Source organism: Tetrao urogallus (assembly GCF_951394365.1).
Source record: "Tetrao urogallus genome assembly, chromosome: 15".
NCBI lineage: Eukaryota > Metazoa > Chordata > Aves > Galliformes > Phasianidae > Tetrao > Tetrao urogallus.
In genome coordinates this window covers 14,011,356-14,024,678 of record NC_136828.1, presented here as the reverse complement: position 1 = coordinate 14,024,678, position 13,323 = coordinate 14,011,356, and the positions used below count along the sequence as shown (strand labels likewise).

Sequence of the window (13,323 nt, the reverse complement as noted above, 5' to 3'; positions counted from 1 at the left end):
GGAGAGCTGTGCGTAAGAAGGCAGTACTCAGAAGGAAAGTAGAGGTTCGGACATCTCAGTTATGGCAAAGGATAAGAAGAGAGATGGCAAGAAGTCAGAGAAGTCCGTCCCTCCCGTCCCTGCACACAGTGCTGCAGCTGAGAGCAGTCCCACAAAGCTGACAGCTCTGCACGCCTCAGCCGATGGAGCGGAAGAAGCGCAAGCAAGTGCAGCAGTGTTGGATAAAGAACCAGAGAAAGCAGAGGAAGCTCCCATCCAAGACGTTCCTCCGTACTACGAGGAGCCCATTCTTGCTCAACTCGTTGTGAAAAGGTGTGTTTGGTACAGGCCTGACGGTGAGATTGGGAATTCTTGTTCAGGTATCCCTGATGTACATGCTACGTGTCATAGAAATTCTGCTTAGACACTTGATTTGTGGCAGCGAGTGAAGTTATTCAGACCCAGTAGCACTGACACTGTGTCGCAGTGATGCACAGAAATTCTACTGCCCTGCTTGGATCCTGCAGTGCTGCTGGCCCTCGCTGCCTGCTGAGAGACTTGTTCTTCAGGATGGGGTAAGGTGCAGGAGGTTTGTGTTGAAAACATATGCACATCACTTCATTTCCAGTTGTCGCTGCCTTTTAGCATTTAGTCTTTGAATTCCTTATGAATGTCCTGAACTGAGGGAAACAGGTGAATGTCATTTCTTAACTAATCGTTTGGTAGTTCAAGGAAAGTATATGCAATGCTTCACATACTCACAGGTTGCCTGGTTGTAAGCTATTAAACACTAACAGTATGATTTTTTTTTAATGGGGAAAAAAAATAGATGTCTGAAGCAACACAGTCATGATATAAAATATTACAGGCAAGATGCTGAGAGCTGCAGATGTTTTGTCTTGTGTTGGAAATAGAGCTGCAGCAGGGATCTTTGTGCAGTCCATCAGAGTTATTTTATGTCTGTTGTGGTTTTGGTTTCTTGGCAGTGACCTGGAATGTTCATCTTCAGTTTGTTTTCTTTGCAGCTATGAAGGTGACAAAGTTCGTAGGTTGTATGAGGGTGAAGGTGTTGCATTTTTTGAGGGAGGAAATATTTATAAGGTGAGTGTATAAATTAATAAATTTTAAAAAATAGTAGGAATCAATCACCTTATCTTTCTAGAACAAACGCGCAGCTTCTTTTAAAGTAGATGAAGGCTGAGTGCTTGAAATGTGTATGTGTTGGAAGCTCTGATGGTTTCTGGCATTAAAACTTCAATGGAAACTTATTCAGAGTTGCATATGTTAGTTTGGGTTCTTGTAGTCCTTGTTGTGTTAGTTGTGGTAGGAACACATTGGCAAACAATGGCTTTCTCTTCACTTTGTAGGGCATGTTTTCTGAAGGGCTTATGCACGGACAAGGGACTTACACGTGGGCTGATGGAGTGAAGTATGAGGTGAGGTGCAATACACCTTGTGACTGAACACTTTTACAGCCAACTAGAGGCACAAGTTTGAGTAAGGTTGTGTTAGAGTAATTGGTATGATACAGTTGGTAAATGCAGAACTATGGCAGTGATTTCAGTTGCAAACCTGGGTTCTTGGAGAAAGCTGGTTATATCTTGTTTGCACTGAGGAGGAACAGTGTTACATGCCTCATGTTTTGTAAATGCTGTGATTTAATCTTTTAGGGAACGTTCGTTAAGAATGTGCAGATGGTTAATGGATGCTATATGTGGAACGATGGCAGTATTTATGAAGGCTCAATCAAAAATGGACTCAGGCATGGATTTGGCTTTTTCAGGAGCGGTATCCATCCAGTTTCTTACATTGGTTACTGGTATAAAGGCAAAAGGCATGGAAAGGTAAATAAAAACACCAAGCAGAACACAGGTTCAGGTGAATATCTTCTAGAAATGCAATTACTTTCCTGCAAAGATTTCACAAAGATGTTTTATGTCACTGCACAGGCTGACACTGTATAGAGATGCCTTTGTCATTAGCACCTTCTCTGAGGTCCTAAATGCTAATAGAAACAGTTGAGTTGGGGTCTTGTTTGTAGTAGAGAGGATGAATGGTGTGCCACAAGAGTAACTGCTCTGTGCTGCGGCTTGTCCTTTGGGCTGCTCCAGTTGACCAAGTCAAAACTGATGCCTGCATCCATAGCCACAGAATAATGCTGCTGCCCACAAAGGACAAAGTGATGGCGCCCCCACGGTGCCCTTGGGCAGACCAGGTGGCAGCTTGTCATGCGGATGATTATTTGGTATCGATTTAAATTGACTGTGCTCTTTGTTTCAGGGCACCATTTATTATGACCAGGAACATATGTCTTGGTACTCAGGTGACTGGGTAGATAACGTCAAAGAAGGATGGGGAATAAGATGGTAAAGAAGATAACACTTTGGTTCTTTTTTTTTTTCCCATGAAATATCACTATTTTTTTTTCTGTTGTTTGAAAACAGATGCAAATGCTACTATTTCACAGTCGTGTATTTTCTGCAGTGAAATAAATAATTGTTTGAAATGTTTGGTGGTAAAACAGATCTTCTCTGTGACTTAAAGTTGTATGTTGATGTATTTATCCTGGTTACTGTTGAAAAGAAAGTATAAACAAAATGAAATAATTCCACCCCAGCTTTGATAAACCAGAAGTCAACATTTCAAAGCAAATTAATTGAATTGATTTGAATGGATGGAAGTGATTTTGTGATTAAATGAATAATTTGGTCTAATGTTATATAAACTAATAATTCCATTAGTTATGATGAAGGCTCTTCAGAGTGAAAGTTGTTAATATTTTTACAAAGGTTTGTAAGTTAAAATTGAGTAAACAGTGCATACAGTGAAACTTGTGTGTTCCTGTTGAGCCAAATTAATGCTGCTATTTAACACAAAGAAATGCTAAATTTATTAACATTGAGGTTTTGTGTAAATCCTACTTTCGTAATACCCACTTAGGAGCTCATTCCTAATGAATCCTAACTCTTCTTACAAATATTTTTTTCCCAGCTATAAGTCTGGAAATATCTATGAAGGTCACTGGGAGAAAAATGCACGCCATGGAAGGGGAAGAATGAGGTGGCTGACAGCTGGTCAGGAGTACGTTGGGCAGTGGGTGCATGGAGTACAGGTATTAATTTCTTCCTTGGAACTTCTCTAGTTGAAAGTCTGTCCTTTAGCCAGTCACAATTCAGTAGGTATTGTTGTGCAGTGTTGAGGAGCTTGATGTGATTTTGCTAGCAGAGATTGAGAAGATGTGCTGGTTGTTGTAATTTGATTCTCAGGTGTTCACATTTTTTTAAAGGCTTTTAAGTCTTAAAAATCATAATTTAATTCTCTCATAGGAAGTTAAAAGCTTGTTAAGTAAAAATAAAAAATGAAAAAAGATTAAGTTAAGTGTGTGCTGCTTGTTTTATCTTGAGATATGACTTCGCCGTGTGTGGTAATAATGTGCGTGTCATCCATGATGTATGCTGCTCCTTCTGGAAGCTTCACGATATAGGGAGATTTCTGCCCTTTTGTGTTCCTTCCACGTGTTATTCTGTTGGAAAAAAGAGTAGGAGCTACTTCCTCTGTCTTTTCACTCTGCACTGGAATGTCCAGCTTCTGGGGCATGGAGGCGCTCTGCAGTGTGGTGCTCCTCAGCTGGCTGCCACAGCGTTAGGGTTGAAAGGATTTAGACAGGAGGGTGTCTTTAGGAGTCCTTTTGTTAGAGCCTGCTAGGTATGTGTTGATTTGGGATATCCTCTGGAATGTTTCTCCCGTGCATCTTTGTAGAATATATTCTGCATAGAAGGGCAGTGAGGCTGTGAAGGGCTTGGAGAATATGCTGTATGAGGAGCAGCTGAAGGAACTGGGGCTGTCTGATCTGGGGAAAAGGAGGCTGAGGGGAGACCCGATTGCTCTCTTCCAGTACCTGAAAGGTGATTGCAGCAGAGCAGGGCTGGTCTCTTCTCACTGGTGACAGGATGAGGGGAAATGGCCTCAAGCTGTGCTGGGGGTGGTTTGGGTTGGATATCAGGAAACAGTTATTTACAGAAAGGTCGTTAAGCACTGCAATGGGCTGCCCAGGAAGGTGGTTGAGTCACCATCCCTGGATGTGTTTAAAATGTGTGTGGAAGTGGTGCTCAGGGCTGTGATTTAGCAGAGGGCTGTTAGAGGTAGGGGAGTATGGTCAGGTTGTTGTTGGACTTGATGATCTTTAAGGTCTGTTTCAACCTGAGCAGTTCTATGGTTCTATTCACAGCTATTTGTTGGGTGCTCTTTATCTGGGAAATCTATCAGCAGCAACTCTTAGAGATGTCTAGATTGTTCTCATTTGTAAAGGTTTGAGTGTGTAGCATTGCTACTAGGGCTTTAATATTTTTCAGCATGGATATGGCACCCACATCTGGTTTCTGAAGAGAATGCCTGCATCTCAGTATTCCCAGAGTAATAAATACGTGGGTGAGTTTGTGAACGGGCAGCGCCACGGCCAAGGGAAGTTCATCTATGCCAGCGGAGCGGTGTACGAGGGCCAGTGGGTTCATAACAAGAAGCATGGCAAGGTGTGTGCTGATAAGCAGTGAGACAAACCTACAGGCAGCACCAGAAAAGACCATTATGCCCTTGTGTAGCGGGTTTCTGCATTCCTGTACCAAAAACTGCATGCTGTTTGTGTCATGTATGGAAACTGAACATAAAGCACAGAGAATGCTGAAGGCAGATGGGGCACTTTTCAGGGACCTTCCTGGGCCACCGTTTGACTCTGAAGCATGTTATGCATATAATGAAATACATTTTACTGTGAAGATTTTCAGTGCAATGGCTGCACATTGACTTTAGCAACAGCTGCTCAGTACTTCTCCTCCCGTGAGCTAATGAATGTCGAGCTGTCCTTGCACAGAGGGTTTCTAGTATTAGTCGATTATTTTGTTTAAAAAAACCAAACACACACAAATGTGGGTAGCTTGTTAAACTACTGAGACAGACTGCAGTTTTTCCATATGGGGGGAGTGTTTTCTCTCAAAATATGTTATAAAATTAAAAGACACATTGACAATTCTTTAACCTAGCAGTGTGCTTTAGCAGGTGACATCATAGAAAAGATACTAAAAGTTCTTTGCCTTACTTTATCTCATAGTTGCATTTTAACCAAATGGATGAAAGAAAGATTAACTGAGAGCGTTAGTAGTATTTTTTTCCTAATCTTCTATTACGTAAGAGAATTTATATTGAAATTAACCAGTTGAATGTCTGTAGGGCAAGTTTGTCTTCAAGAATGGAAATATTTATGAAGGAGAGTTTAGAGATGATAAGATGGTAGAATATCCTGCTTTTCAGCTGGATGCAGAGAGTGCTCCAAAGCTGGATGCCGTTTGCTCTGGAAGTTGTTCTGGCTCTGGTGAGTAACTGAACGACTTCTAACAGCTTACCTTTTGTTGCTCATTTTTCTCTAATGTCAGTCTGTTTGTTCCAGAGTTAGACCAATTTCCTTGGGGAATTTTGGTGAGGACAAGTTATTTTAATAGTTAATGCTTATTGCTTCTGTTTGTCTTGTTTCTAGTGTGTGACACTTGGAGTAATGAGCTCCTACTGCATCTTGTAACAGTTTGGAAACTGTGTTGTCTTGAAATTTAATGGCATATGTAATGCCTGCATTTTTTTTGTTAGTGGTTGGAAGAAAAAAAAAAAAACAGAACGCTACATCGTGATGCTTATAGTGTTGATTATTAAAGAATATTCTGCTCAGTGTATAGGAGGTTATTAATCCCTGAAGTTAGTAAAATAAGTTGGAATTGTGTATGTTTTATTTTCCTTGTGTGTATGTATTTAATTTTCTTTTGGTTGTAATTTATTTGTGTGTTAGAGGCCATCAGAATCATTAACAACTCAGAAAATCCTTCTGCTCTGGGATCAGATATTGAATTAGATATATCTTCACTGCTCAACTTGTTGCCAAGGGAAGAGAGACAAGAAGAAGTGAAACAAGTGAGAGCCTTCTGCCTGGTGTATTTAGTTTTTTTTTTTTTCTCCAGCAAGTTTCTTATTATCTTATTTCTGACTTAAAGATATTAAAGTAAGTCTTTCCATTCGTGAGTTATTCAGAAATCCAAAGGCCATGGAAACAGGAAGGCACAAAGAATGAATAGATGGTATTGACTCTCCCTGAGCAGCCACTGGGAAACAATACAGAATGTTAGCTTGTTTGGAAGGGCAGTCAGCAGCTGCTTCCAGATACTGCAGGGTTTGTCTGCCACCAAAAGATACATATTGTGACTTCATTTGAGTAATGCTGTCCTGAGCCCTAGCCAGAAACCTACTCTGGAGTGTGGAATTCTAAAAATCAGAGCTTTCTGTGCTCCATATGAGCAGATTTCTAATTGCTAGGAGACTATACTGAAAACATGTCCTGCTTGTTTTAGGTAGAATTTGCTGTGTTGAGACATATTACAAAACTGAGAAGAGTTTACACCTTTTACAGCAGCTTAGGCTGCGATGATTCTCCTGACAACACCTTCCTTATGACCAGGCTCCAGTTTTGGAGATTTCTGAAGGACTGCTGCTTTCATCACTCCAGTCTAACTCTTGCTGAAATGGACCGGATACTGAGTGGTTTGTATTTCCTTTGGTTGGGTCTGGAAATGAGGAGCTTTATCAGTGAGGCTCTCCTCTTGTAGTCAAATGGCCTGGAACCAGTCACACTGTGCCTGGGAATCTGCAGGGCTTGTATTAATGCTTTTACAAAAAACACTTTGGGGTATAGGTGAGAAAAATGCAAAATCAGAATACCGCTTAAAATGGCTCTGTAGAGCTGTCTGTTCAAAAGCTGTGGTTGTTCCTGGCCTTGCCATTACAGTTAAATGTAGTTTTAGGAAGTTTGGGAAGGACAAGTTAAAGACAAAGATCTGTAATACTTTTTCCATGCTCTTGACTTGGGTTTGAATGTAGTATATTCTTTCTCTTCTGAGAAAAGCTCGTTAGTGAGTCAGCTCTATTTAGACTGCAAGTGGACCTTCATCACAAAGGCACGCAGTGCATCCCCGGTACACAAGGGGTTAACTTCTTAGAGTCTTTAGAAAGAGAGATGATAAGATCAAGCTATAGATCCTCTGTGTTCCCTTGCTCTGCTTATCTGAAAGCAATGCTATGTCTGGTCTGATTCATCCAGGACTGTTTCACAGCAGCTGTTAAGGATGGGGAGGATTGGAAAGCTTTAAGCTCAGTACAGTCATAAGGAGTTTAATCTACATGATGGCAATAAAGGGTATTTTTTTTCCAATTTTTTTAGGTGATAAAACACCACTTGAGGAGATACATTCTCCATATGAGACTTTACTGTTCAGAACGTTTTTATCTCACCTTATTCATCTGTCATTTCATATCTATCATGAGGAGCACAAGTAAGTTTCATCTTTCCATGAAATTTATTTCAAAGTCATGTTGGATTCTTTTTTTTTCTCCAATCCTTTTGTTCTCCTCTGCAGAAGGCTTTTGCACCCTTAGTTGTCCATTCTCTGGTATCTGTCCTGATACCAGGCAAAGTATCCCAGTAACTGATTCTGGGCCTGCTATCAATGTACTCAGGTGTGTTTTTGCAGCAGCCATATGTCAGTGCTTTGGGAGCTGGTGTATGTACACAGTACATAGCTGCTTATTATTCCATATAAATAGTAGCAGATGTTTTCAAAGAGAAAGGCAGAGCGCTGAATTCAAGGGGGCTTTGATCCTACTACGTGAGGGGGCTTTTGAAATTTCTCTTTAATGTCCAACATTAATGAAGCAACGTTTTCATATTGAACATAAATGTGAATCTTCTCTCTTTAATTCTGTGTGAGAGGGTAGTATTCGAGACGGTCTCGAGAAGGACTGTTTTCCAAGAGTCTTGAATTTCAGTGAATTGTCAAGAAAAAAATCTGTTGTAAAATCTTGCAGGATAAATGTACTCAAAAATAAAAGCTTTCCTTGTACTTTTTGTGCAAAAATTAAAAAAAAAAAAAAAAAGAAAAAAGAAAAAAAAGTAATTTTTGTTTTAATTGTAGAGGTAAAAGTCCTTACCTGCATAAGTGTTTCATTGAAATGATGTCCAGGAATGTTAATCCCACTGCGTGCCATATTCAGGGTAAGGAAGATCATTTCCTCTTCCATTATTACCACAGGCATCCTGGTCTTACAGTAACCATTGCTTTTTCCTACTGAATTTTTTTACAGGTCTCTTATTTTCTGAACAGCGTCGTGCTGTTTTTGCCATGAGGTACATTGACAAATGCTGGGAAATACACAGAGCTTTTTGTCGTCAGAACACCAGACCTCCGTTTGAACCCACAATGAAAATGAGGCAGTTCCTCTGGATGCTGAATGTAATCTAACTAGTTCTTTGTGTGCGACTAGCTGCACTTTGCTCAGCTTATATGGGCATTTTGAGGTTCTGCCTGTGACTTCTGCACACTTGGAGAAGTATGATAATGCTGCCACAGGCTGCCTGACAGATGTTATGGGCACACTGGCACAGAAGTTTATGCGCTGATTGCAGGATGGCCTTCTGATCATTTCAAATCATCAAATCTCAGGCAAATGTTTGCCTTTTTTTTTTTTTTAATATAAAATTTATATGCTGAAGTATCATGCTGCTACAGATCAAAGAATGGAAGCTTTTGGAGTAATGCAGTGAAGAACTTTGATAAGGTTTAAGCTTAATGTACTGCACCTTGGTCTTGAGATTCCTTACTAAAATTCAGCAATCCAAGGCTAGATCCAGAGGCTAGGGAACAATTCCATTTGATATAACTGGGTTCTGAGTCACTGTCACTGTTAAACCCAAGCCTTTCTTTTTCCTTGAGCTTTCTTTAATAAAGCTATTAGAGGACAAAATTGTAATATTCTGTAATATTACAATTGTAATATCATTATTTATGATCTTTCTTGACGTTTTTTTTCTTAACATTGTTTCTGAATTATCAGAAGAATTCCCACTGAATTCTGTGGGGCCAGAATTTCAGTCTATCATTAATTATGTTGTGGAAACATCAGTTGAATCCAGTACAAATTTTGACACAGGCTTTAAAGAGAGTTGGGTTAGGTCTGTTAACATATAATCTTTAATCTTACTCAGGATTTCAAACTCCTTGGCAAGCAATTAACTGCTTCAAGACTTGTGGAAATACTTTTCAAAGATGGTCCCTCCCTACATGACAGCAGCAGTAGCAACCTGGAGCAGGAGGTGTGTAGGGGGGGCAAAGTAACAGCACACACAGTAGTCCATTGCTACAGGAACAATTTTTAGGAAGTGTTGCAGCTCCCTGTCTGCTAGAACAGGAAGAAAGTGTCATTTACTGTGAAAAAACGAAGACTGCAATCTTGGTACTGTTTTTATTTTCTGTTGCTCTGTGCCTGTATCTTCTAGTTTAGCTTAGTGTTCCATATTTTGATGATTACTATGCCCCTGTGCTGATCCTACAGATATTACCCTGAAAGAATTGTAACACAGGGGGGTGCATTGCCTGGTTAGTGATGTGTGAATTGCCAACTTAATAGATAGCAGCTATAGAAGGTTCTTCAGCTCCCAGCTGGCATGCCAGATCCTTGAGGAATGGCTCTTATTTAGTGCCAGTCTATTATAAATGACACAATTGAATTTGTGATTTTTAAACAGTATCTGATATACACCATGTATGTTAATAAAGGATTTGCTATGCCCCTGTTACTGGCAGTTTTAGAAGCATCATCCACAATTGAACATTGTAAGTTTTGGCAATGCTGCGTGTTACTGCTCAGAGAGAGAAATTCCTTGTAACTCCAGGTACGACAAAAATCTTGGCAATATTATTAAGTGACTTGTAGAAGGCATAAACACAATGTATCACCTTCTGAATTTTTGGTGCTTTGGCCATTTTATTTTTTCTTTCAAAGAAGGAATCTATGAGTAGACATAAGAAGCTGGGGGGCTTCACAATTAGTGTCTGAGTTCCTGATTTGCTTAGGCACACATACCTGTCATGAGATTTTGCAAAGATGAATGAATTGATCACTGTTTGTTTTACTCTAGCTGGTCTTTCTTGAATTTGTTGAAGCTCTTCTTCATTGTGCCTTGGTGTATGTTACCAGTGGTGTGATTAAGGAGCAGGTAGATGATCAGAAAAGTAACTTCAGAACGGAGGGTTTCTCTGAAGGAACCACAAATGAGACTTGCTACACGCAGTTTTCTCTCTCACAGGTAATGCTGATGCAGACTGATAAAATATTATTACTTGTGCACTTAAAGAGAGCAAAGTCAGGCCCTGCTAAAGCCCAAACATGGGAATTAAATTCCTGTCTTTGTATAAACTCCTCATTTGAATGAATCCTGTTTTTTTTTGTTTGTTGCTACCTTAGATTGTAACATCACTGTTGACATTCCTAACTTGCAGGAACATTTTTGTAGATAATTCTAATTACACACAGGATACTTGCAGTCTCCTTCTGTTCAACAAGTGGATGGACTGGTGGCAGGGATGCCTCTTCTGCTTTAAGTGGAGTGTCAGAACTGATGTGTAAGAGTGGCCTTAAAGCCGTTGCCGTGTTCCCAGAGGATACACCGCGCTCTTTTCTTTTTGCTGATTTTTTAACACTGATTCAGTAGGGTGTAACATGCAGCCTGTGACACTGTGCACCCTGCTGTGGGTGCCAAAGAAGCCAAAGTAATTTTAAGTTTTGAAAGGGGCTAGCATTTCACCTAATGTTAAATATAATGTGCTCCTGTGCCTATATGTATCTATGAGCTAACAGTGGTGTATTTCTATAGCTAACAAAGCATTTGCTCCTGTAAGAAGCCTTTGCTAGTCTTATTTAGGATATTAGTTGCTGTCTTCTGCATAAAGCAGAACAAAGTGATTTCAGTATTGAATTTCGACACAAGACCCAGAATTTATTAACTGAATTTTAAACTTCTTGCTAGGTGCTGAGACCTTGTGAAGACAGAGGGCACAGTCGTCAAGAATTTCTGATGGGTGAGTACTGTAGTTAATCATAAGCATCCACAGGCAGGGGTGGTAGAGGAGATACACTCTTGCTACAGCTTTGAAGGTGATTAAAACAGTAGTTAATAACTGAAACAGTTGGACATATTGTAATTACAGAGGGTAGAGGCATTCTGTTCTGTATTTACCCAAGGAGTTTACCTCTTCATTTTAGTTTCCTACAGCTGCTATGCTCAGCTGGGCGAGTTTCAATCTCTGAACTTTGAATGCTTTTTAATTACAAGCTGTCACATTCTTCCTTAAGAAAACTAACTTAGAAACTTTTTAAAATTAAATTATTTCTTGTCTGTTCCACACATTTGGGCATGGGAAGAGAAGGTGAAACTCTGTGCTGCATATCCATTATGGATCTTTTCATTGGCACAGAAGTTTTCCAGCCACCAACCTAGCTGGAATGTCAGTGGCAATTCAGTCTTGTTTATCCTGAAGATCAGCATGCAGAATTACAGACTGAGTCATTCCAACTTTTCTGTATTTGCCACACCAGACAGTGTCCTGTCATTCCACACAACTGATGGCAGGCAGTATCCACTGTCAGTGGCCACTGTCCAGTTGGGATAAAGAACAAGATTTCTCTCCAACATCAGAGTTGATAAGTAAAGATAAGTTTTGTGCTAAGACACAAAATCCCCTGTGCCTCTCCTTTAATTGTGACATTTTATTTGTATATTCAGTATCAGTTTGTCACAAGAGGGCAGTAAATGAACATAATTAATTCTGGAGATAAGTTTTTGAAGAAAAATCTTTAAGAAATAATTTAAAAGAAAGAGATTTAACCAGTGAGAATTTTAAGTACTCCTAACTTAAATAACTTTTAGTTTTGAAATGCCACATCTTATATGTAGGGCATCGATGTTTATCATGTGCTTCCTGGGCATTTTGATTTTGGGCAAATACAAGACTTTACAGCTATTTTTGTCTTCTTTTGCTCAAGTCAGAAACTGGGGCTCTTTGTGTTTGTTAGTGTTACACAGACAGAGAAACTGAATGCATGAACGTAAGTAGACAAGGTGTTCTTTAAGAAGTCATCAGACCTTTCACTCCAATGACTGAAAAATTAGACCTGAAGAAAAACATTTCATAACCACTGGATGGGCTCCAGGCTGCTTTTCAATAGCTACAGCTGGGTGTATTTTTGTTCTTTCAGTAGTCATTTCCATCCCTTTGCTCCCCTACCTACAGCAGCCATAGATACTGAACTGCCATTAGATTACTGCATAATTAAAACATTTGTCATAGAGTGAAAGAGGAATGCTTATTCTAACTCTGCTCCTGGAGATGAGGAACACAGAAGACCTGCATGAGGGCCATCCCTTTCCACTTGCAGTCATAAGTTTCTCACACTTGTCATCTTGCATTCTATGCAGAAGCAAATGTGCATTGCTTGCAGATGTGGAGAGGAGGAGCATCGGTGCAGCCAGACTCTTCTGCCAGAATTTCAAATGTGAAATATTGTATTCCAAAAGGTATTTGAAATAGAAATATTCTTACAAATACACATTTAACTTTCATGTTGCAGATGAACTAGAAGCCCAAACTGGAAAAGATAAGGAATTTGATTGGTGGATGTATCAAGTGCAAATCTTTTTTACAAACAAATTGTTTCCAGCCTACCAGCATGAAAAAGTGTTGAAGGCAAAAATAAAAGAAAATCGAATACGGAATGCTGAGTTAGCTGAGCTGAGAAGGAGGAAGGATGAGGAGATAGCAAAGTGAGTATTTCACCTTCTACTAACAGAATTTCTGAAAATGCAAGATTTGCTTTAGTAAAATAGTACAGCACACCACAACCAGCTCATCTGCAGAATGTAACTTGTGTGACTTAATGGCTGTCAGGACTAATGATTACAGGCTGCCTTCAGGTTACAGAAATGTCTTTCGTGGTACTTAATCCCTGCTCTGTGTAAGGGGAGTCAAGTCAAATGTGTTTTTTGTATACTGTAAACTGGACTTGTAGAACTAAGTAGCTGGACTTCTTGCTTCTCAGTTCATACTGTGAATATAGTTGCAACTGCTTGGCCAGCATGAATGTGTCTCCCTCCCTGCTGTACATAACTTTAAATCTTGTTCACTCAGACTTATTGCTGAAAGAGAAGCAGAAGATGCAAAAAAGCAGAAAGGAGCTGCAGAAGAAATGTCATTGGAGTCCAAGAGTACAGTGTTTAAGGAGTTAGAAGAGCCTGGTGCACAGTCAGCACCCCCTCCAAAGGAAGAGGCTTCTGCTGTACCAGCCCCAGCTGTTACCAAGGTGCCCACAGGAACCAAGAGGAGGAGGAAATGAATCTTCTGATGAGATCCACTAAACTGACAAGAATGTAAGTGTTCTTTGAAGAGAAAAATACAAACCAAAACCCACACCAAATAACAC

General features: G+C 39.9%; 1 protein-coding gene across 1 annotated transcript; it reads left to right on the top strand.

The window, feature by feature from the left end:
• Window positions 1-61: 61 nt before the first annotated feature.
• On the top strand, window positions 62-13,236 carry RSPH10B (radial spoke head 10 homolog B; the record flags this gene model as incomplete). The annotated part of the gene is made up of 19 exons (XM_079542763.1): window positions 62-312; window positions 1,005-1,080; window positions 1,347-1,415; window positions 1,650-1,823; window positions 2,260-2,345; window positions 2,971-3,091; window positions 4,332-4,508; window positions 5,203-5,344; window positions 5,810-5,931; window positions 6,366-6,555; window positions 7,232-7,343; window positions 7,983-8,062; window positions 8,152-8,300; window positions 9,053-9,160; window positions 9,986-10,153; window positions 10,874-10,934; window positions 11,447-11,551; window positions 12,475-12,667; window positions 13,032-13,236. The coding sequence occupies 19 exons, from the start codon at window positions 62-64 to the stop codon at window positions 13,234-13,236; spliced, it is 2,589 nt and encodes an 862-aa protein (XP_079398889.1).
• Between the last annotated feature and the right edge of the window lie 87 nt (window positions 13,237-13,323).